Here is a 24,614-nt window from a genome sequence, read left to right as displayed (position 1 = left end):
TTCCCAGTGAGAAAAATGTGGCTGAAGTTTCTTTTGGCTATTCTTCTCTGGCATGTAACAGCTGCAAAGGAACCGGAGCCGTAAGAACTACCCTATTACTATTAGTATTTGTGAAAAGGCTTTAAAGACAGTGCTAATCAATGTTATCAGTTTATCTCTAAAAATTAAATACTGTCAGGGCTCATCTTTTATATCTGGAGAGCTAAAGCAGAATGGGGATGGCAAGTGAATCGTTCTCATTTAATCTGATCAGACCGTACAGCTATTGCAGAACTTCCATGGCAGTTGACGTGTGTCCAGGAAAGGCAATAGCAGCAGTGACAGGGGTACTTTGCTAAAACCAGGTGGGCCCAGGGCTCAGATAAAGGGCAAAATGACAAGAGCTGGGGGCAATAGCAGTGCTGTGGGCCCTACTGGACTGGGCTAGTTCAGAGCTGCAGGACAGAGTGAGGAGCACTGGCAGTGTGTCCTAGTTAATCTAAAGTAATTGGTGAGTACTGAATAATAACGGTGTTATGTGTTTACTGTAACCTGTTCAGGCTGTTCCTCCCTTATATACGAATGTGATCACTTTGTTGTTTGGATTTTACAGACAGTATGTCCTGATGGTGCCTGCTGTCCTCCAAAATGCCTCTTCAGGTCAGGTTTGCCTGCAGTTCCTTCACCTCAACGAGACAGTATCCGTCAGAGTAATCCTAGAATACAGCTCTGTTAATACCACTATTTTTAATGAAACTGTGACAGCAAGCAGTGGTCTACAATGCTTCAAGTTCAAGGTAAGTTAATTTTAATTTACGTCCCCATGGAAAAGAAATGCAAACAGAGACAAGAAAGTTAAATAGAGAGCACAGGAAAGGCACAAAAAGGGAAAGAAATAAGACTAGTTAAAGGGAAAAAGAAGCATAGGAGAGTAACACAGTAACAGACAAGGAGGCATTTTTGGTATATGTAAGTAATATGAAAAAGCCCAAGAAAGGTGATGAAGTTGGTAGAAGTGAGATTGTGTCTCATTGTAGGAGCCCAGGCCACAGGTATTGCTGTTCAACAGGTTCTGGAGCAAATTACTTCAGGACTAACAACCTCCCCATGTTTTCCTGCCTCTTCACAGATTCCTCCTGTCCACTCTGCACCACTGGCTTTTATTTCCTTCTCTGCCAAGGGCAGCAACATCAGCCTAGAGGAGCGGCGGTCGGTGATGATCTGGAACACGGACAGCATTGTCTTTGTGCAGACAGACAAACCCATCTACACACCAGGACAGACTGGTGAATGTCCACTTTATCTATAACATGGCCCTTAGGAGGCAATTTCTTCATACAGAATTTGTCTGTCCAGTGTTTTTCAGGCTGAGCTATATTCTAGGCAGTTTCTTCAGAGTTTCTGTTGAAACTATTACAGTTAATTGCTGTGGAGCTTAGGGAATTATCTTCAGGACGTCAGGAGACTGTCATCCCACCATCTCTATTATTTTCTTAATCCCTTCCTCCCAGGTGACAGAAGCTTTCACTGCTGTTTCATTACTGATGACAGGCCAGGATAGTGGGAAGAGGTGATTAGTTCAATACCTGGTGTAAAACAATGATTCTCTCTGTGGTGCTGGGCAGCATCAAAATAGTCTAAACAACAAGAGTGAAATATGTTACTTTAAAATTAATTATAAATTGCTAAAGACAAAATCATGCTACTTACCTTCTGGCCTCCAATGTGTTTGGACTTTAGATTTTCATGTTGCATTCCTGCACTTATCCCCTTAGCCATGCTTCTCACATGGCCATCAGGCAGAGCTCCATTTTTCTAGATCCATCCCTCAATTTCAGGCTTTAAGGTTTCTAGCACACACTATTGGAAACAATGGAAGTCTTCTCCCCAGAAATTGGTGACATAATGCAGCCATTAGACTAGATTAGTTTTATTTTAATTGGGATGAGTTCTATCTCATAGACACATAATATGAAGAAAAGCTTACCAGTTGGACTTTGGTGCCACCAAGCTGTCCAGTATGGGTTGTTTATTGGTCAAGTGGCTTGGTATTGAGCTGGCACAAGCAGCAGACAAAGTTAAATTATGAAAATGTAGTGCGGTTCTTATTTGTCCAGTCGTTCCTTTCTGTGGGGTTAAACGTTAATGAAAGTAAACATTTCATTACTAACATTAAAGGAAATTTTATGAAAGAGTACAAACACTTGATGCTAGGGAAAAGACGCTTAATCAAAATCTGTGTAGGGTTCTTCTACCTGCAGTTGCATTGTATTATGTGTATCCTGTGCAAACAGGACTATTGGAAGATCCTGGGAAACTGAGAGTACTAATGAATGCAAAACATCATGCTCATCCAAATAAATTATGTTCAATGCTAACACCCTGTTCCTTGCCTTTCCAGTGAGGTTTCGTGTTGTTGCCCTGGATTTAAATTTTAAACCTGTTCAGGAGAAGGTGAGTGACCAGTAATATTCCCCAGTAATTAAAATTGCTAGGAGACAACTTCTTCTCAAATTTTGCATAAAGGATTGCTGTGGATAAAATGAGATGTTGCAGAGACTAAATGCCAAAGAATTAACCTGATTTCCTAGACACATGCTGTAATCCACCCCTTAATTAGAGTCACAGGGAAGGAGGCAAGTGTGTAGCAGTTTGAATTCCTGACACAACACCTTCTGTTATCACTGAGAAAGAGGCTTACAACCCCCTCCACTTTGTTGTCACAGACGTTATCTTAGCTCTGACCAGAAAACCCACGGTTCACTCTCCGGCTCTTACAGTTCAGCAAATGTTGCTTGTAGGCATCAGTAAGTCATCCACCTGGCACTTTGCCCATTTTAGAAATGGGAGAAATGAAAGAGAAAGCTGCTGCCACAATTATTTCTCTCCTCAGAGGTATTCTTTCTACTGCCAGCAGTCTCTCTTCATGCTCATAGTGCATAAAGAAATCATTGGAAGGGCATTTACTGGCCTCCTCTCCTGTGCTTGTAATGCAGGAGACAGCACAGTGGCAGCATAAGAACTGGTGCTAATAAGAAGCCCAAATCACAATCTGTGTGCACCTCTATAACTCTGCTCACTCCTACACTGTGAGATTGCACTAAAACCAGTATGACCAGAAACTGCTCCACCATTCTCGTTTTATCTCTGTCCTTCATGCAAGCTTCTTATTGAAGTAAAATTGCTGATTAAAATAAGAGATGAAGACCTCTGATTAATGATATTATAATGAATATTGGTTATATACTTCTCACAATCCTAAGGAAAAAGAATTTGTGTTTGATCAGCCACCTAATGTCTTCTTCCATTCTGTTTTTTCCTCTTTCAGTACCCCTTGATTGCAATTCAGGTAAGAAATTTTTGTCTTTGTACTGCATTACTCCAGGCACATGCCCTTACATGGGTTTGAATGTGTCCATACACAGACAAATCTTGCTGCTGAGTACACCAGCAGAAATTAACAGAAACTCCACAAAAAACAAGGGTGCTCTTTGAGCTTGACATGGAAAGCACACCTCTAATCATTACAGCAGTCAAAATTTGCAGTGTTCTTATGTCTGCCTTTGATTCCCCTTCCCCCAGTTTGCTCAACTTATTTTGTGGTGTATCTTTTTGTAGCTCTAGTGCTGCTAAAAACTGTGAACAAAATAGGTTCTGAATGCAACTATTAACTATGTCAGTACTTTCATGACATTTTCTGATGAACTGCAGTTCACATCTAGACAGCATACTTACAAGTTTTCATGTTATACTGTGAAGTCAGGGGACTTGATTTTCCTTGCAGTGAGAACATACATCTTTTGAGCTCCCCACGTGTTTTTCTTCCAGTCGTTGCTGTAAAGAGTCAAGGAAATGGTGTAAATGAGTTTTCTTTAGCCTAGCTAGCATAACATATACTGAGAGGAAAATGCCACCCCAGTGAATGCAGAAAAAAGGTTTGGTTTCCTTCCTTCTTCTGGCAGCTGGAAAAAAAAAGCTGGGGTTGCTAAAGGCCAAGATTTGTGTGGGATAAACTTGCCAGAAGGGAAAGCACAAAGAAGATTTTCTTTCTCTTCCCTCTTGACACAAATCTAGAGCAACATATACTAAAGAGCAGGAAAGAGCAGTATTGTGCAACTTTCCCTGATGATTGAGACTAATAAGTAGGCTGGCAGAGAATGCCTAAATCGGGAACAATAGATCTAACAACATTAATAATAACATGAATAATCAGAGTACAAAGGTGCAATTTAAATCAATGCACGTGCATTAAGTAGCTTCTCCAGTGAGTTAAAGCAACCTGCTCTGTTTTCCTCTATGTTGCTGATTTTGTGTGCTAGTAGCAAAAGATTTCCAAGGCAAAAAATCTGTGAGTTTGAATTCTTTTTTTCTTCAGGATCCAAAGGGCAACAGGATCTTGCAATGGCAAAATGTGAAGTCAGAGATGAACATTATTCAGCTGGAATTCCCACTCACTGAAGAGCCTATCCTGGGGAACTACAAAATTATTGTAGCAAAGAAGTCAGGAGATAAAACAAATCACTCATTCCTTGTGGAGGAATACGGTAAATGCTACCCTTTTTTTTTTTTTCTTTTTGGTTTGGTTTGGTTTTTTTTGGTGTTTTGTTTCATTCAGTGTAGGAAACATTATTAGAAATGAGCACATATCAAACAACTTTTTTTGGCTGCTAAAACTTCAAACAGCTTCCTGGCAAATGTGACTTCAATTAGTTGTCATTAAGAACTAGGAAAATTAAAAAATAAAGAAAACAAACAAAAAAACAAAAAAACCAAAAACAACAACAACAACAACAAAAAACCCAACAAAAACAAAAACAAAACAAAACAAAATAAAATACCCAAGAAAAATTTACTATTTTTCACACACTCAACTAGCAAAATAATCTGCATACGAAATCAGCAAGTTGATTGCAAATTTCAGAGAGACAAACTAAATTTCCCAGCTATGTTCATGACCTTTCTTCACCAAAGCTCTGCAAGGCATCTAGACATCACAGGACTCATTTCAGAAGTCCTGTCTTCTCTTCAAAGTGTTGCAGAAATGCTTTTGTAAGCCTCTTCAGATCAGGCCAGTTCTTAGTCATATTGCCACTCCAGTTCTGAGATCCCATTCCCTCTATGAATAACAATAAGATATATCCTCATTTTTGCTTTCATCTTAGAAGGATGTGCAAATTACATTATGCCAGTGTTGGTTTTTTTTTTCCTTTTTGTTCTTTGTTCTAGTGTTGCCAAAGTTTGATGTTTCAGTCACTGCACCAGAAAGCCTTACAGTCCTGGATTCAGAATTCACAGTGAAAGTCTGTGGGTTGTAAGTACCACGTGCACAGGAATACACTGAAGTGGAAGAACTTCTCAAAAACTGGGGAAAGAGACAGGGCTTAGAGAAGAAGACAAAATATGTAGGGCCTCAGAAGATGTTGGTAAGGGTTGACTTGGTCATTGGAGCTTTCATTTATTTGTGTGTTCATTTTATTGTGTGAGTATTTGGTTCCACAATGTGTTCTAGGAGGTAGATAAATCTTTTGAGAATGATAAATCTTTTGGTAAAGTAGGATGTGTCCACTCCCAACAACTCACTCCAGAGGGAGACCTTCATAAAGCAGAGCACCATTAAATTCTAGAGTGGATGTTATGGTTCCAGCTGTCTAACTCCCCCTCCAAGCTTGGTCCTTCAGAAGGACCTTGCTTACACCAACACCAAGATCTTGTAATTTGGAATCCAGAGTTGAAATCCTGATCTCCTAGCAGATATTAGTAGTTCTGCTTTGATTTCAGTGAACCTGGAACTCCAGTTTAAGCTGAAGACTGGAGACAACAGTCTTAATTTGGTCAGTAGCCAAGTCTGTTCATTATGTCTGTAAAGGTATTTGTTTTTTACATTCAAGTTATAGCTTTGTTTCATAGGTTTAGGTGAGAAAAAGAACTAATTTTGTTTTCTGAGTTACATTTTCTATTTTGTTAAGGCAGGAGAGTTAGAAAAAAACTGTGTAACTATTCCATGCCCTGGCTTCCCAGCTCACTGCCTGTTCTGGATCTATTTTTGCACATATTAGTGTAAGATTATTTTTCAAGCATTTGCTCCTCAGATCTTATTTCCTCTTCCCCTAGGTACACCTATGGCCAGCCTGTTGAAGGGAAAGTCAAGCTCAGTGTGTGCAGGGATTTTGATTCATACGGGAGGTGCAAGAAAATCCCAGTTTGTCAATCATTTACCAAAAATGTATGATATATAATTATTATTCTTCATGCTTGTCCTCTATGCTCTGTTCTTATTTCTCTCCCTTTGCCCACTTTGCTTTCTCTCTTCAGTGCTTCTCTTCACCCTACTCATCTCTTTGCTTGTATGACTAGCCAGGAGGTCAGGGTACCTCTTTTCTTGGCTTCCTGCAGGCCTGAAGGATTGATGTGTTTCTTCTTCATGACTCAGTTTCCCATAGACATGTATAAATCATGTTAAAAGTACCGGGAAAAGACTCCACTCACTAAAGAGGGCTCATGTGTATTGTCAACACCCTTTGCAAGCTACGATCCTTGCCAACAGGATTTGTTTTCTTCCCTGTCCAGCTGGAGAGAGATGGTTGCCTCTCCCAGGTCTTCAGCTCCAACATCTTTGAGCTACATCGCACTGGTTACATGAGGAACCTTGATGTGAAAGCCACTGTGACAGAGAAAGGAACAGGTAATCCCTTCCAGACAGACAGAAATAGCAAAAGTTGTGTGGTCAAGAAGAAGAGTAGGAGATAGCCTCTGCTCACTGAGTACAAGAATGTCTCCCTGAAGAAAGTCAGGAAAGTACAGTGACTATCTCCAGGCAGTCTGATGATGCTCTGTGCAGGACAAAGTGTATCTTCTCATAACTCTGGGCATGTCTTCCAGGCCTGCAATTTACAGCTGCTCAGGTTATCTCCATAACTCAGGTGATGAGCACCATACAGTTTGAGAACGCGGATCTCCACTACAGAAGAGGAATTCCTTACTTTGGACAGGTAAGCATGAGCTTGGAGGGCTTGTATTGAAGATGATTGACAGGCAATCACATAAGAACAATGATGGCAACATCAAAGGGACTGTCTGGAGTGTTCTCCTCAATATTGTTTTGTTACACGCAGGGCCCTACTGGTAATTCTGAATACTGAAGACTATTAGTTTACTCTGCGTTTGATTCTGCCAGAAACACTTCAAATCAGAAAAACTCATTGACTAACATTTCTCTAACTTGCATTTTAAGCTTGCTATAAATCACTGCCTCTCCCTTCAGAACTGACCAGCACATGGCATCCAGACATGAATAAAAACACTGGTGGATGAAGGAAGAAAGAGGGAAAGGAATTTAAGAAACACATAAAAAAAATCAAGGAAATAACAACTGTTTCTGTCTCAGAAAGGTTTTTCATTATTTTGTTCCATGACACATATACCCACATAACTCCATCAGTGATTTAAAGGGTATATACTCCTCTCCTTCAATTCAGCTTTTGTCAATGAGGAAAGGATAAGGAGGACCAGTAGCACTGAAACGAGATGAGATTGTCCTTCAAGGGTGGAGTCTTTTTCCTTTCTATAAAGTCTATATAACTTTCTTATTTGGTTTCCATCCCCACTCTGTTCTTTTTCTTTAAAAATATTAGAATGAATGATCACTTCTAGCAACATAGCATTTACTTAATGGGATCCATAATTTTGCTGATTTTTTTGTTTGATTGTTTAACACCTAAACAGCAGAGACAGTGTAGACACAATCACAAAAATGTTGAAAACAATGCTGTGGAGAAAAAGTTTTCAGACAATGAAAAGAGCAGCAGCAGACTCTCAAGACTAAGGAAGGAAAAAAGGAAGTGAGAAAAGAAAATATATTTTTAAACTGGAAAAGGGACTGATCAAGAAAGAGATGAGACATGAAAGCTCTTGCTCCACAGAAGGACATTATCAATGGCGTGGCAGATGCTGAGGAAGCTCCTGCTCCAAACCTCATAAGATAGCTCTGATAGTTGCCAGAAAGTAAAGAGAGATATTTCAGTTGTCAAGTATTGCTTTGAAGAACAATGAAAAAGTAATTCTGATGTTTGGAGAGCAAAGGAGTGCAAAATATCAGTATCTACATACAGGAAGACAATACGCTCAACTTGTTTCTTATCCCCTTTTACAGATCAAGCTGGTAGACAAAAACAACTCTCCAATTTCCAATGAAGTTATTCAACTATTTGTCAATAACAAGAATACAGACAACTTCACCACAGATCATAATGGTGTTGCTGAGTTTAGCATTGACACATCTGAATTATTTGATTCTGAGATCAGTCTCAAAGTGAGTACAAAACAAGGCTGAATAGAGACACAGAGAAAGATGAAACTGAACCCAAAAAGAGATGGGATGAGGCTTTAATTCTGGTAATAAAAATATGCTTTCTTCACCTTTCTTCATGGTCTAGAGCTCTCAAAAACTACCGTAAGAGGAGTGAAGAAAACATCTGAGTTGTTGCAATGCAATGGCTTGCTGCATGGCTACTCTTTACTTATGAGTTTGGCATTAGATGCAGTTCCTGTCCATATGTACTATATGAACTAATCATTCTGATGTCAGAACATGATGACTTCCCTAGTGATATTTGTTTGTTTTCCTTTTCTTCCCCACTCCCTCTCCTGTCCAGGCAGTTTATAAAACTAGTGACCACTGCCACTATGAGGGCTGGATAGAGCCTTACTACCCAGAAGCGTCTCTCTCTGTCCAGCGCTTCTACTCTTGGACTAGCAGTTTTGTGAGGATTGAGCCCCTGTGGAAAGATCTGAAATGTGGGCAGAAGAGGATGATCACTGTGCACTACGTCTTAAACACAGAAGGATACAAGAGAATCAACACCATGAACTTCTACTATGTGGTGAGTGTGATGTCCTGGGTTGGTTTGCTGAAATGGCTTTACTGGGCAGCTATCTGGCAATCCATCCACAGGAATTACAGCAGTGAGAGCTCTTCATGGTATTCTCTGTCCCCCTATTTCCTTCCTTTTGCTTCTGCTTTGTGACCAGCAACAAGGTCCCCAGCAGCACACCAGTGGTAGCATTCAGCATGCCCCAAGACTTATGTTTCAGCATTTAAGATCTCATTGTAGATTGTCCTGTCAGTGCACAATGAACCTGATTGCTGCTTTCTCCCTCCAACTTCTGCCAACCCATACATGTCTTAATCTTCTCTGCACAGGGCATGGCAAAAGGCAAGATTGTCCTTAAGGGGGAAGTTGAAGTTCACATTCAAGCTGGTAAGCTAAGTTGCCAATCCATATTTTTGCATTAAAACAAACAAGCAAACAAACACCCAGATGGTTGAATACAGCAGCTACATGGAGGGCCATATCTCTCTCCACCCACGTATCTGTGCTTGACAGTAGCACTACCACTAAGATCACTATAAAGTCAGGTTTAATCCAGCAATTACTTAATTAGATATTAGTCAAATAATGTTCTGTAAAGGTCTTCCCAAAGGATGACACAGGAAATGCAAAGTGTCTGCTTTAGGGTCTTATCTGACTATGGCCACATGTTCAAATCTACAATAAATCTGAGACCACCTGGATTAAACCCAGGCCCATCACCTCCTGGAAAATTGTTCAATTTAAGTCCAGATCATTCCACTGACTGGTCTAATTGCATACCTGTTGAGTTTGGCTACTACTACAGTAAATCTTTGAGATTCTTTCCTTGCTGGTGGCTTTATTTCTTCTAACAGGCCAAAACGGCACTTTCACCATTCCACTTGTGGTCAGTGAGAAGATGGCTCCAGCCCTTCGGTTGCTGGTGTACACCTTACACCCTGACAAGGAGCTGGTGGCAGACAGTGTTAAATTGCCAGTAGAGAAGTGTTTCAAAAACAAGGTGAGAGGGACTAAGATACAAGCTTTACCTGCTGTCAGATAAATACAATTTTTTTTGTGTATACATCCACAAGAGATTTCCAGCTTTGTTTCTTGCTTTCTTCCACTTCTCTCTACATTACTTCTTTCATTTTTCTTTTTTCACTTTGGCCTTATATCTTTCCTCTACCATTACCTCCTGGTCTTATTGTCAAAAGATATATCTTCTTTTAACATTAACAACTTTTCAGGGGAACCACATGAGTCCCAAATGATTCTTGCCTCTCTTAAATTCTACTAGGGCTCCATTCCGCTTTTAGACTTTCTGTTCTTCAACATAGTGGACACACTTTACACTTATCCCACTTCATCATTCAATCTAATTTTTTACACTTTTTTGTTGAGTGATGCAGTTTAGGTTTACCAGAACTAAATACACATAAAAAAGAAAGACAAAATAGCAGTCTGGAGTTTAAGTATTTATTCCTCTTTTTTTTTATAGTATATTTTTATTCATCATTACAAACTCAGATTTCGCCAGTAAGACTTTTCTAATCTTTAGCTCCTAAAACTAAAATGCATGAAAATATAGAACAAGACAAACCAAGTGACAAACAAAATGTTTCTAGTTACCCCTCCTATTTTTTTCCTTTCATCTAAAACAAATGGGAAATAGATTTTGTTCCAAATACATGCAAAATCTTTTTTATATATTTGCTAACATGGGCAATGGTTCTCCAAAAAATATGATTTGTTCACTGTAGGGATCATTGCACGTAGTCAAGTCATAATAAGATTTGATTTGATTCAATTCAATAATGACAGCAAAAGAATCACACTTTGTTTTAAATCACCTGAGGTAGGCTTCATTTAAGCTATCATAGAAATCTAAGAGTTCTTATTGACTAAGTCCCTGTTATAAAAGAGGCCTGGTCAACAGCTACAGTGAAGACCAGACATCCTCCTCCAGGCAGATCTTCTGTGCTTTAACAAAAAATCCTTCCACACTCCTTCTTGCCCTCCACTCACACACACAATCAGAGCAGCCCCAGCAGCATGGGTTAGCCATGCCAACATTTGTTTGATGAATTTCAGGTCCACCTGGAATTCTCTGAAAAGCAGATGCACCCAGCTTCCAATGTCAGTTTGGTCATTGAAGCTGCTGCCAACTCCTTCTGTGCTGTGAAGGCAGTGGATCAGAGCGTGCTGCTCCTGAAGCCAGAGACAGAGCTGTCCATGGAAATGGTAAGCTGCCAAATCCCTTGTCTCCTTCCACTGCTTCTTCCTCCTCCATTACAATGTCTCTCCACTTGAGATCATTAGACTGAGTTAGAGGTCTACAGCTTCTGGCATATGCTGGTCGTAAGCTGCCTTTAGTAGGCAATAAACAGTTTTTGTTTCCTGTGTGTCGTAAGACCTCTTTCATATAAGATTTATTTTAACCTGTGACTGGTCTCTGGCAGCACAACTCTCCAGCATATCCACTACTCCCAGTTCTGTGCCATCAGCAAATTTGTTGAGGGTAGACCCTTTCTGCAACATCCATATGGCCTAGGAAGATATTGAGCAAGATTAGACCAGTGGTACATTGCTGGTTACCACTGACCTCCAACTAGACTTTGTGCCACTGATCACTGCCCTCTAATCCCAGCCATTGCTCAGCCCAGGAAACAGAGCATAGTTTCAAACAGGCTGCCATCTCAGTTTTGGCAATTTGCAGTATTTGACAGTGTAAGTAAGGTTGATGTTAACACACTCAGCGTTCCTGTTTCCTTACCCCTCACAGGTATACAGCCTGCATCCCCTACAGGACTTTCAAGGCTATGTCTTCCATGGGTTCAATCTAGAAGAAGACTCCAAAGAGCCCTGTGTCTCATCTGACCACATCTTTCACAAAGGCTTGTATTACACACCTGTAATGTCTGAATTAGGCCCAGATGTGTATCAATTCCTCAGGGTAAATATCCTGTACATTACTTAAGTATGCTGAAGTGAGTTTCTGCTTATGTAGTGTTGGATTCTCCAAACTCTCCTCTTAAACCTCTATTCTCAATTGATTCTGGTGCCTACTGTGATTTTCCAGCAGACTAAGCTCCCAAAAGTCTCTGCATACATGTCTCTGGGCAGCTCTGTGGTGGAAACACAGCAATGGGAAAGAGGGAAGAATGGAACAAACCTCAGCTACTGTGTGGTTACAGATAATGCTCCAATGTGTTTTTTACAGGATATGGGAATTAAATTTTTTACCAACTCAAAGGTTCGACAACCAGTTGTATGCACTGGTGAGACTGTGAGGCGTCAACCATACATAGTGAATGCAGGACACGTGGCTTCTGCACACCATGTCAAATCATCAGGTAAAACAGAGGACAGGAAAGAGATTTTACCTTTCTCCTTAAAGGAAGAGGTATTCTTGTTATGCAGACATGGACAGTACTCATCAACCACTTTGGTTTTGATATTAAACATCTGCCTGATATAGCTTAAGCTATAATATATCTGCCTGATATAGATATATATATATATATATATATATATATGTCTTCCTGATATAGCTTAAGCTGAGATAGCTTAAGCTAATGGCCAATGTCCAAAAGAGCCTTTCAGGTCTACGAGTCTCATCCATGTCCTCCTGTATCCCACTGGCAATTTTGGCAATGGACAGTGTCACACAAAACTAACACTGTTGACATTGATTCCCCTCTGACCAGAGCTAGTTGGGAAAGACTGTGTGACAGTGTGAACAGGAATCAGAGCTAAGAGCCAAGTGACCTGGGTCTCATGCTCACGAGAGACCAAAACACTTCAAGTAATGTTTTCTTTTTCCTTTGACACTAGATTATACCTAACTGAGGGACATATTAGTAATACTTAATAATATTTGTGTGGCATTATGTATAGTCTCAGTAAGAAGGGAAATAGCAAAACACTTACAGTCCTTCATACTGGCCCATGCACATTCAAACTTGTCCTTTCTGGGCATCTCCATTATATGAGACAGGTTTTACTAAATTCTCATTATCTCTTGCCAGCTGAAGTTGGTAGGGAGGAACAAGAGAGGAGACTCATCCTTGAGACTATTCGGGAATTCTTTCCTGAAGCTTGGATTTGGGATTTAGTTCAAATTAAGTGAGTACTGCTTCTTCCATATCTTTGCCTTGCTTTAGGAATTATTAAATATGTTCTCTGATGTCCTGCAAGGTGGCAATCCTTTGCCAACTCTTCTTTCTTTTTGGCCCAGAAGACCTAGTTTTTCAATTATCAGCTGCCCATCTGCCATTCTCTTTTCCAGGATCAAATTAGCAAAGATGTTCCTGAAGGCACCTGTTCCCACTATGTATTGTACCATGAGCCATATTCCCTTCCTCAGAAGAAGGACACCTCTATTTAAAATACAGCTTTGCAGAACAAAAACTCTGAGTAGTCTTTCCAAACTCAAGGATATGATGGTCAGAAGAACTTCCAAATTTACTTTTCTCAGATTTTAGTGATAAATTCCGGGGGTTATATATGAGATTTCTGAAGATAGAATAAGGGCAGTTCTGGTTTTCAAAATTTATTGCCTTTACTGAGAAGCAAGTTATCTGAAATTTACCCTTTCTAAAACTTTCATCCTTTCTCCATTCCCATCAGCTCTACTGGCAAAGCCAGCATTTCATACACCATCCCTGACACCATCACCAAATGGAAAGCCAGTGCTTTCTGTGTGGAAGAGTTGGCTGGGTTTGGCATGTCTATGCCTGCCACTGTGACAGCCTTGCAGCCTTTCTTTGTTGACCTGACCTTGCCATACTCTGTCATACGAGGAGAAGATTTCCTGCTTAGAGCCACTGTCTTCAACTACCTTGACCAGTGCATTAAGGTGTGTAATTCTGCCCACATTCTTAGACCTTACCCCATCTCCAAAGAAGCTGCAGCAAAATGATTGGTGCTGTTGGTTGCATCTGCTCTTGACTGAGGTACTGCTCATTCTAGTTGAGAACAGATTGTCCTGACTGGATTTGTCCTCAGAAAATGTAGAGAGCAAAGGGAGATCTTGTGAACTGTGACTAGGGCAGGTCTGTAAAGCAGTTGTCTCAAGATCCAAAGAGAAAATAAACAAGTGCTTTGCAGAGTATCATTCACCATCCATTCCTCATTCATAGTTATGAAAGCCATCAATGATTTCATCAGAGCCTTTTTATTAAGAATCAGGTGTGCAGAGGACGCTCAACATCTGTTAAGACTGTTGAGAGAAGCAAGAGGGAAAACTGTTCAGGTTACATCTGATGGATGATTAATCAAACATCATCATCCAAGGCCTTAAATCTTCTCTACACTAAACTCCAGATGTAAGCAGATAGTGTCTCACTCCCTCTAACAATAAAGCACTAACTGCAATATGCTACAAAACCTTCCTCCCATTAAACTACTATTTCTGTTCTCAGATTAATGTTTCACTGTCGGATTCCCTTGATTATCAAGCCAAACTCATCTCCCCAGAGGATGATGGATGTGTATGTGCCAAGAAAAGAAAGACCTATGTCTGGAATGTTTCTCCTAAAGAAATTGGTAAGTGCTTTGAATCTACTTGATTTTCTGTTCCAAGACTGATACTAATTTATCTTTCAGCTGAAAAATCTTAATTTTTTTACAGCCTGGAGAGCTTGGTTCACCACTGTTCTTTCCAGTTGTCTGGATTAAAGAGCTTCTCCACAGCTTCAGTGTGTTTATCATTGCCATTTTTAGAGACCAGTTCTCTTCCCATATGTCTCACCTGCAGTGATTGACCATTCATTATGTTGAACTACTTCATCTTATTCATCAGATAGAATTTCTTACTTTGTCAATCATCCTGCATGGTAGAGGTCCATTTTTTTTCCTTTCTTTTTGCTGCTATTTAAGGTAATGTAGTGTTCAGCATTACTGCAGAGACCAAGGATGATGAAGCTTGTGGAGACAAAGCTCGCAGGAACATCAGAATTGACTACAGGGACACCCAGATCAGAACACTGCTGGTTGAGGTACTGCTGACAGCTCTTACTGTCTGTCCTGTACTCTTCTCATGAGGAAACTAAAACACAGCAGAAGTACCAAAAGCAAGTAAATGTTTTTCAGGTTCCTCAGAGAACTCCTGGTATGGCTCCACCTTCATTTGGCTGGGACAGGGTCTGGCTGTTCAATCTAAGACCAAGTCCACTCCCACCTGATGCTCTCTTCCATGAGAATCAGTGGGTGTTGACAAATGCATATCTCCCTGTGCAGAGGAGAAACTGGAAATGAGGGACTCCATCTCATGCCAACTCCTTTTTAGGAGCAGCCACATCACACATGAACTTTTAAAATGTTGCTTCAATCCACCTGTTTCATGATGTAGGAGGTTGGGGAAGGGGATGGCTTTTTTGTCACTCAATTTCTTCTGCATGCTTTTGTTTTATCCACTGCTTGTGTCTCTTTCCATCTCCATGCAGCCTGAAGGAATCAGAAGGGAAAAGACTCAAAACTCCTTAATTTGTACAGAAGGTAAGGGTCTTATATACCACTGTCTTCAGAAGAACAGAAAGGAAGGTTAGAATTTGCACTCTTTCCTGCAGTGTTTGTTGATGCTTTCCTTTCCCTTTTTCCCCAGAGCTGTCCATATGACAGCTAGTATGAGTGTAATAGGTCAGTTCCTTGCTACCAAATTCCTGTGTGGTCTGGTGCCAAATCACTGAGGCAGCATCTGTGCCTTGGTCAGATGTGCTCAGATGCTGCAGGAAGGCTGCTATGAAGCCCTCAAAGGGACACAACATTTCAGTGCAAATTATGTCCTGTGTTTCATTCACTCATATTGACTGCTGTCCTCTATTCCATGGATACCTGTAGCTTACAGCTTTCCACCTCTGGTGGGAATGGGAGAGGGAGTGTGATGTTCCTTTCCACACCATCTCAGTGCTGACAGCAAACAGCTCATAAGGTTTCCTGACTGGCCTGAAAGAGGCAAAAAGTCTGTTCTGACCCTCACCAACTCCAGCTATGCCAATTTTGACACTGAAGGAATCCCCAAGGGTCACAGATACTACAACGTGTGAGCACCAACCTTATCCTGTTTGATTGTTTTCTGTTGAGCAATGACAGAGACTATACCACTTGATCTGTTTTTTACAATTTTGAGTTTTGCTCTGTCCCCTTCTTCTTGATTAATGCTGTGAGTTTCACTTTATTGCGGTCTCTTATGTGCCATTTTGTACTGTGCAATTTGTGCCAGGAGCATTTCACTGTTATAATTAGTATTCCTATATAAATGACAAATGTTTTTTCTTCACAGATGATGTAGTTACTCAAGATATAGCTCTAGAGTTACCCACAAATGTTTTGGAAGGATCAGCCAGAGCCTCCTTTTCTGTTGTTGGTAAATATATAATTAATAAAATATTTAAAATAGAAAATATAGAAAATGTAACATGAAAGCTCTTTTAGGATTCAAAATGTGAGTTTCCACTCCTAGTGTGAGAAACTTTTGAGAAAAGAAACTGATTCTCATATTGTCCAGCAGTGCTCTGCATCAGCAAGATGACGTTTAAATATCAGTTGCATCACTCCTCACTATTCTGTTAAAATTTAGTGTATGTACAAGTTTTTCTCTGAAGTAGCAGCTCAGTTCTGACTTATGGCCTCAATCAGATTCATACCAGTATGGCATTTTCCTACAAACCCACCTAAAAATCAGAGGTGCCAGTAGAGTCTATTCAGTCTTTTCAGGACATGGATTTGGTTACAGGACTCACTAGCCATAAAATCCTTGTTCTGTAATGTTGGTGACTTTTAGAAGCTCATTCCAGAAATCTCTTGCTGGGTCTCTGTTACCTTTCCTAGAAATAACAGTTAAGAGTTGCCCTGTGATACATCTGCATTATCAAAGTCCCTTTGCAGCATTAGCTGTTAATTTTGCAACAAATGTTTGCAATAAATAGCTTTGGCTACTCCCTCTAGAAACAGAAGTTTCTTATAGTTCTTTCCATTTCCAATAAGAGGTACCTGCTCAAAGTGGCACCAAAATAAGGTGTTTCTGGTAAGGGCAATTTAGACAATGCAAGGAGAGGCAGGGAAGGGATTCTTTGCTGGCTGCAAAGCATAACAGAACTCAGCCCTGAGGACCTCAAGTTTGTTCAGAAGGCTCCAAAGCCCTGCTAGGCTTTTCGAACTCTGCCTGTGGAATGGAAATAACCGCTAATTTCAGTGGCCATGAGTTGTGCTAATACCCCCCTCTCATCTTCTCTTCCCCAGGTGACATCATGGGCACTGCCATGCAGAACCTGCACCAGCTCCTCCAGATGCCCTTTGGCTGTGGGGAGCAGAACATGGCCCTCTTTTCACCCAACATCTACGTCCTGGACTACCTGAACAAGACAGGGCAGCTGAGTGAAGAGGTCAAATCCAAGGCCATTGGATACTTAGTGAGCGGTGAGAGCTTTGTGGCTCCCTTATAATGTGTGCTGAAATTCCTGTTGAGGGCCTGTGAGCAGCAGCAGTAGCAGTGTGACTACCCTAACCAATGGCATCATGTAGCACAGCCCAGTGACCCAAGGATTTGCCCTGAACAAGACATTTTTTTTACTTTTCTTTATCTTCTTATCTTGTGCCTTTTTGCTGACATTCAACTACCATGTTTCCTTTAAGGTTTTGTCTTTCAGTCCCCTTCTCTTTTCCCACTCAGGCACAGCATGTATCCTGATCTGCATGCTTAGTTGGAGCACAGAGCTGAGAGAGCTTGCTTATTCTCTCAGTGTTTCTGCAAGACAAGATGTTCCATACTTCCATTTACAGGATCCCTTAGAGCTCCCCTCCTGCTTGGTAGATATACATTGCCTTTCCACTCTTTCCCCCTGTAGTTTCCGATAAATAAGATAGCAAACAAAATAGAGTTTTGTTTTACATCCAAGAATACTTCCTTTTACACATTCTTGCAGGTTACCAGAAGCAGCTGTCATATAAACATCCTGATGGGTCCTACAGCATCTTTGGCCCCAGAGATAAAGAAGGGAACACCTGGTGAGTGACAGGGAGCAGAATTGGCTCAGAGATTAATTGGCTCAGAGATTAATCAATTATTATGGTGCAAGTAAGAGGCAGCTTTACTGGCTGAATCAGATGTACAGAGCTGTCTAGGACTGGGGGTTGGAAAGTATTAAAGAAAATGTCTCTCCATCCCCTGTAGGTCAGGTGCATGAAAAGAAGTTGATCCCTAAAGACCTGGCTGGACTTTCTGATTCATACTCCTGCTGTCTCCTATGAAGCCCATTGCACTGTGGTGCTCTGTAGACAGGATCAGCCCAGAGTGTGCTGGACTTCCTTCCCATGTCCCACCTAGCTACTGGTCCTTTAACTATTCTCTGTCTGAGGAGCACACGAAGGGAAAGCAAGCCGCCAAGACTCTGGCTGTAACTCTTCATGCTCTTCAACAGCACTCTTCAAATGGGAGGGCTGTTTTCTTCTGTTTCTTCCAGTGCTCATCTCAGCTTCATCTTTCCCTTGCAGGCTCACTGCCTTTGTGTACAGATCATTTGCACGAGCTGGTCGCTTAATCTATATTGATGACCGTGTCCAGTCCCAAACCCTGCTGTGGCTGTCAAGCAAACAGAAGCTGGATGGCTGTTTCAGGAGTGTTGGGACGCTCTTCAACAATGCCTTGAAGGTAGCAGAGAATTAGTACTTGGTCAAATTTATACCTTTTCATTAAGAATATGTTTTCCTGTTACTGCCAAAAACTATTTAGCTTCAAATGCCTGTCTTCTTCCAAGGGTTAATTCTCCACATCTTATAATGAATATTTTCAGCTCAGCTTTCGTACACCTACTATACTGCTATACAGGACTCGAAGCTTGAAGGAGTGATGTTTTTGGATTTAATAGCAAAGGGCTTCTCTGGATTTGTGAGCTATTCAAGAGTTATGCAAATGCTCTCCTTCCCTTTGGGCTACCTCCAGAACTATCCATACACTCTCAGCTGGGACATGGGAATTCATATTTAAAGGCTCTCATCTGTGGCATTTACTGATTATTACTCTCTCCATGCTGTTTTCAGGGAGGAGTAGATGATGAGCTGTCACTTTCTGCCTACATCACCATTGCCATGCTGGAAGCTGGGCACTCCAGTGTGGTAAGGACACTTAGCTGATATTCAAATGGAACTGGTCCGCAGTTGTTGCCTTGAATCCAGCATCTGCTATATTGTCTAAGTAGTAAAGAGAGAGAAAGAGAGGGAGAGAGCTCCCAGAGTAGGTGACCATGCTCTGTATCTGCACTGGTTGCTGTGATAAAGAAAATCCCCATCTCTATTCCTCTTAAACCACCAGTCTTCGAGCAGAAACTGTACAAACCTCAGTGGGATTAGATCTTCTTTTTGTGAAACACAAAACATTTAGTGACACCTTTTAGTTTCCAATAAAAATACTTGACAGGTAGAAACCCACACATGACAGGTAGTAACCCACACAATGGCTTAGCCTCAAAGACAGCCCAGTCAAGAAAGTAAATTGTTGCAGGTAAATCTATAAAATCTACAAATGGAACTAAAAGATATATGAGAAAAACAAATGTCCATCAGAGCAAAAGCTGATCTGTCCTTTTCAAAAAAATTAGCGGTACAAAGTTGACTAAGGAGGAGATGTTAGACTTCAATACATGAGTTAGATTCCATTTTTCATATCCTTTCTGAGGATACAGAGTCAAGCTGTATATTTTTTGTGGGTGTAAACCTAGCACAACAGAATTAAAGTTACACTAAAGTCAGTGAGGACAGAAACCACTAAATTAGATTTATTCAAGACAACAAACTCTTGAGTATAGAAATGCAGAGCAAATAATTATCATGGAGGTAAGCAGAAGGAATTATCTGTGAAATATCTAGATCAATCATGTCAAGAACATCATTAAAAGCTACTCGATTTGTTTGATGTTTCCCGTGAAATCTCTCCTTGAAGAATTCTGTATTCTCTCCCCTGAAGTCATTATACAAGCTGAAGTCCCACTCTCATTGCTGCGATAGCGACAGGATGAGGAACAAGTTTAAAGAAAATAAATTTTGAGCAGCTGAAGACTATTGTCCTGAAAAAAAAAAACAATATGCTTTTTTGTTTTTAAGTACCCTGTAATCCGAAATGCCCTTTTTTGTCTGGAGACTGCATCTGAGAAGACTATCAGTGAAGTTTACACTCAGGCACTTATGGCCTATGCTTTCTGCTTAGCTGGCAAGGCAGAAAAATGTGAATCATTCCTTGAAGAGCTACAGAAATCAGCAAAGGAAGTTGGTGAGTTTCAGTCACTTGGGGAACTTGGGAAGTGGGAAGATGGAACAGATCTTACTGATGGTCTAACCTTGACAATATTGAGAGTGTGGGCACATGAACCAAACTGCATGAATAATCTGTGGAGTTAATCTGCAGTGCATTCATTGATATGCAGGGCATCCTTTTGAGGTAGAGGCCTGGACACAGTGAGACTCCAAGGCAGTACACAGCAGTGACACCTGTAATCAATACTGTTGCTATCTCTGTTGATTCAGATGGCTCACAACACTGGGAGCAGGAGGAGAAGGCTCCATCAGACACATCTCCCTCCTTCCTTGACCATGCCCCTTCAGCTGCAGTTGAGATCACCAGTTACGCGCTGTTGGCATTGCTCTACAAACCCAACAGGAACAAAGAGGATCTCACAAAGGCCTCGGGGATTGTGCAGTGGATCATCAGGCAGCAGAATCCCTATGGAGGTTTCTCTTCTACCCAGGTGCCAAAACTACCTTACACTCCATACCTAGTCCTTGGAATCGGGTCACTGTTTCAGAGTTCCAGCAGGGCTCTGACTACCTAGTCCTGTTTCTCTTTTCTACTTGCTATCTCTAAGAGAAACCAAACCTTTATATTAGGATACCAAAATATTTTTTCCCTCTCTTTTTAACTATAGAAAGATTAAAACCATACAGGAGTTATTTGACTAGCAATAAATGCAGATATTTGTGTTGAGGATGACCCTAGAAAACACTGAGTCCCATCAATTAGATGACCCATGAGTTCTGTGTAGCTCCTCAAAAAACACAGGCTTCATCACTATGAAAAGCTCTAGAATGCACTCTGCTGCTCAGATTTTATGTTCTGAGATCCTTGTATTAGCATAGAGATTCTTCTACCCTTCATGTAAAGCATACATCAGAGAATGAAATGGTTCCTTTTGTAAGGGAACCCTGGAATTATACACAAATTCAGGAAGAAGCAACTGCAGTTAGTATTGCAACAGTGACTTTGATCTCCTCTGCACTGATCAGGCTGTGTAGCCAACTGTCTTTTATTACGTTCTCTTTTTTCAGGACACAGTCATTGCCCTTCAAGCACTCGCTGCTTATGGTGAGGCCACCTACAACTCTGCTTCACAAAACAGAGTCAAGATCACTTCCAAAGAGCCTTTTGAGAAGGTATTTATTGTTAACAATGAGAACAGGCTCCTGCTGCAACAGACTGCCCTTCCAGAGGTCCCTGGGAAATACAGCCTGACAATGAATGGCAGTGGATGTGTATTTATGCAAGTAAATATCTGCTTTCTTCTTCATCATGTCTCACATTTTGCACACAGGATAGCTATTGTTTTGATGATTTTCTAGCTGACTTCTCTTTATTTTTCCTAATTGCTTGATTTCCCTAAACCATTTAAACACTCTTTTCCCCATCCCACATTCTGGGGAGCTCTGGCATAGAAAAGGAGTCCTTCCTGAACAACATACGGTTTCTTTCTTGGAGGTGACTCTGGGTACAAGCACCTTCATTGTTAAAGAGTAGAAGTTTTATGTGCTCATCATTGATGTAAGCAAGGATCTTCCACATAAAACCAGGTGCAACATTGCCAGAAAAATTCCCTACGTCTGACACTTGTTTTGTTTTGTTTTGGGTTTTTTTGAATGCAAAGAAAACCTTTGTCATTCTTGAACAAAAGGGTTTTTTCCTCTTCCAGACAGCGCTGAGATATAACATTCACCTTCCAGAAGGGTCTTTTGGATTTCTGCTTTCAGTACAGACATCAAATGCTTCCTGCCCCCAGGACAGACCAGCAAAATTTGATATTGTCCTCATAAGCAGGTAAGATGCCATCAGCAAACCAGCTGTGCACATAACAAGACACACAGAGAACACTGCTGTGTGTTTGCACTTCAGCTGATGAAGTCAAGAACCACAAGCTGATCAATATGCTGATGATAGCAGCCTGTAAGACACAACATCCCAAAAGACCACTGACAGGGCCCTCTGTTGTTTCAGTTACACAGGGAAACGCAGCAGCTCCAACATGGTCATTATTGACGTGAAGATGCTCTCTGGCTATGTTCCTGTTAAGTCTTCCCTGGATAAGGTAAACATAGAGGAGCAAGGCTAAATTATTCCCCACAGTGAGGGAGGAGAAACCAGAGGCATGTTTAAGAACCATTCAGCCACAGACCACAGGAGGTGTTTGCAAGGCTGCACTGTTCATTACTGGGTGGAGGGAATGCCCTCCAGGGAGCTTTGAACACACAGACCCTCCTGTGTTTAAAACTAGGAAGGGTTTCAGCTCAAGCTTGAGTAGCTGGAAGCTGCAACTGGGACCTGGCATTGCCCAGGTAAGGGAAGGGTGGGAAACCTCTCAGACTAGCTCTGAAACATAGATCACACCAGAGTCAGGCAGATTTCCCCAAGTGAATTGCAGTGACTTGTGCATCTGGAAAGAGCTCATACCCCCATCTAAGTCAAGCAGTAAGTTTTTGTCCATCCTTTCCATCAATTCAGCAACATTTGGACTCTAAAAGTCAACTACCAACCCTTGGAACTTGGCTAGGAGAAGGATGAATACCACAAACATGCAGCAGTGGGGTCTGAGGCAGCACTTGTTTTGTAATGTTTTACAAATATATTTATCTCCATTTTCTTGTTTCAAAGCTCATTAACAGTCATACAGTGATGCAAGTAGAAAACAAGAAAAATCATGTCCTCCTTTATCTGCAAAATGTAAGTTCTGGTCATTTTCTATTTGATTTTCACAAAGGATGGAATCAGCATGTAATAGGTGTAACTAAAATATAGATATACCCTATATGGTATATTTATCATGTTCTCTTCCTCAACAGTTTTCTACTGTTATCACTAAGCTGCTTACTTCCAAACTGCATGTAACTTCCCAACCTTCCAAACAGCTTCAGACTGACACCTGTCCTACCGCAACTAAAAAAAAAAAAAAAAAAAAAAAAATCAAAAAAGTTAATTTAAACAAGAAGCACATTAAAATTAATCAAAATTCTTCCTCCTTTCAGTAAAAAGCAGACAATGACCGGAAAAGAGGTTCCCTTGTGTGTATGTGTGTATGTCTCTTTTGTAGGCTTCTAATAAACCTTGGTCTTTCCAACAGAACAGTCAACACTCTTTTCATTCTCCTCTGGAAAGATTTTTTTTTGCTTCTCTTACACTAGATCATTGCAAAATTTTACTTGTAATCTAATCCCTGAATCAGAATTTACTTAGCAAATAATTTGCTCAGGGCACTGTAGAACTAACAAAAGTCAATACACCACTGATGGATGGTGTAAATTGATTCCCAGTTTCTTGGTGGCACACAATGTCCATGTCTGAAATGGGAGGGACTGGAACACCAGACTTTATCATCCTGATCATTGGGAGATCTTGGAAAATTAAACTCAGTCCCTTTGGACAAATTTCCCAGCTTTGGCAATAGGATGTGTAATAATTACAGAATCAGGTGATACAAGCAGGACAGAAAATCCATTAACCATTCAGTTCAGTTTCACTTTGGACTCTCCAAACATGTTTAGATAATGGCTGTCCCACATCTGTAGGTGTGGCATCAATGGGATTTGGAATATGTCTGCTCTAGATGGTGTTCTACAAATAAAAAGACTGATGTGATCTCTGACCTTCCATTCCAGCTCTCACAGAAGAAAAGGAAAGAAATCACTTTCTCAGTTGAGCAGGACTTTATAGTGACCCATCCCAAGCCAGCTCCCGTGCAGATCTATGATTACTATGAAACAGGTATGTCTTTGATTTTAACCAGCACTCCTCTGAACTCCATCAATACCTGAATCTAGGGCCAGGAGAGAGACTCATTTCACTTCACTGACCTTGGTCTCATGCCCAAGGTGACCAACAGGCATTACTAGAAAGTTATGAAAACAGATGCACCAGAATAAAGGATATTTCAAGGATCTCCAGTTTAAGCATGCATAGGTTATATTCACCACCAGGGAAAGGCACATGAGGTGTTCTCCAGGGTAACAAGAACGTTTCTATTCTTCTCCAGAAGAGTATGCTGTTGCTCAATACACATCACCTTGCAAAGAAGCTGTTGCAGAAATGGACTAAGGATTTGAAAAGGTAAGTGAAAACCAGAAAATAACCAATCAGGCAGATAAGAAAGTGAAGTATAAAGCAGGAAAGGAGAGTGAGTAGAACAGTAACCATTCTTGAAGAAATGAACTCTCCATGAGGCTTCTCAGAGAGCAGGCAGAGACAATGGCCATATCCTGTCCTGTGACACCAGTGGAATCCAAGTGAGGAGCATGTTGCTTGTCCATGGGAAGAGCTTAGCATCTAGAATGAAAGCCAAAGTGCAGAATAATGGAAAGGCTGGGAAATACCTTCAAAGTTTCTTCAAAAGCACAGATATTTACCAAAGAACCATTTACCTTTGGCCATCCTTGAAAGTCTTCCCTCTGGAGCCTATGCTTCCCAAGTCCAAGCAAGGTTTTCCACATGGACTAACAGAAACTTTTCCTTGGACAGTTAATACATTATCTGAG

At 40.9% G+C, this 24,614-nt stretch overlaps 1 protein-coding gene across 1 annotated transcript; it reads left to right on the top strand.

Annotated features, from left to right (window-relative positions):
- LOC136375605 (ovostatin-like) lies at window positions 1-24,183 on the top strand. The gene is made up of 35 exons (XM_066341212.1): window positions 1-80; window positions 593-776; window positions 1,109-1,265; window positions 2,381-2,433; window positions 3,308-3,328; window positions 4,355-4,523; window positions 5,206-5,290; window positions 6,091-6,202; window positions 6,547-6,661; window positions 6,859-6,968; window positions 8,129-8,287; window positions 8,631-8,858; window positions 9,179-9,236; window positions 9,704-9,849; window positions 10,923-11,072; window positions 11,614-11,784; window positions 12,052-12,184; window positions 12,860-12,956; window positions 13,461-13,689; window positions 14,255-14,378; window positions 14,712-14,830; window positions 15,278-15,329; window positions 16,114-16,197; window positions 17,073-17,249; window positions 17,756-17,837; window positions 18,324-18,480; window positions 18,870-18,944; window positions 19,929-20,094; window positions 20,349-20,569; window positions 21,147-21,362; window positions 21,785-21,909; window positions 22,087-22,177; window positions 22,741-22,809; window positions 23,742-23,847; window positions 24,116-24,183. Exons 1-35 carry the CDS (start codon window positions 16-18, stop codon window positions 24,175-24,177), a joined length of 4,368 nt encoding a protein of 1,455 aa, XP_066197309.1. The 5' UTR covers window positions 1-15; the 3' UTR covers window positions 24,178-24,183.
- The last annotated feature ends 431 nt before the right edge of the window (window positions 24,184-24,614 follow it).

This window comes from Sylvia atricapilla, chromosome 2 (genome assembly GCF_009819655.1).
Source record: "Sylvia atricapilla isolate bSylAtr1 chromosome 2, bSylAtr1.pri, whole genome shotgun sequence".
Classification (NCBI taxonomy): Eukaryota; Metazoa; Chordata; class Aves; order Passeriformes; family Sylviidae; genus Sylvia; species Sylvia atricapilla.
Note: the sequence above shows the minus strand (reverse complement) of the source record. Positions and strands in the feature narration are given on the sequence as shown.

Coding starts and splice junctions, on each gene's coding strand:
- LOC136375605 (XM_066341212.1), top strand. CDS start 16: ATGTGGCTGAAGTTTCTTTTGGCTATTCTTCTCTGGCATGTAACAGCT. Junction 14,379..14,711: donor TGTTTCTCCTAAAGAAATTG/GTAAGTGCTTTG, acceptor CTGCTATTTAAG/GTAATGTAGTGTTCAGCATT. Junction 16,198..17,072: donor AGCCTCCTTTTCTGTTGTTG/GTAAATATATAA, acceptor TCTCTTCCCCAG/GTGACATCATGGGCACTGCC.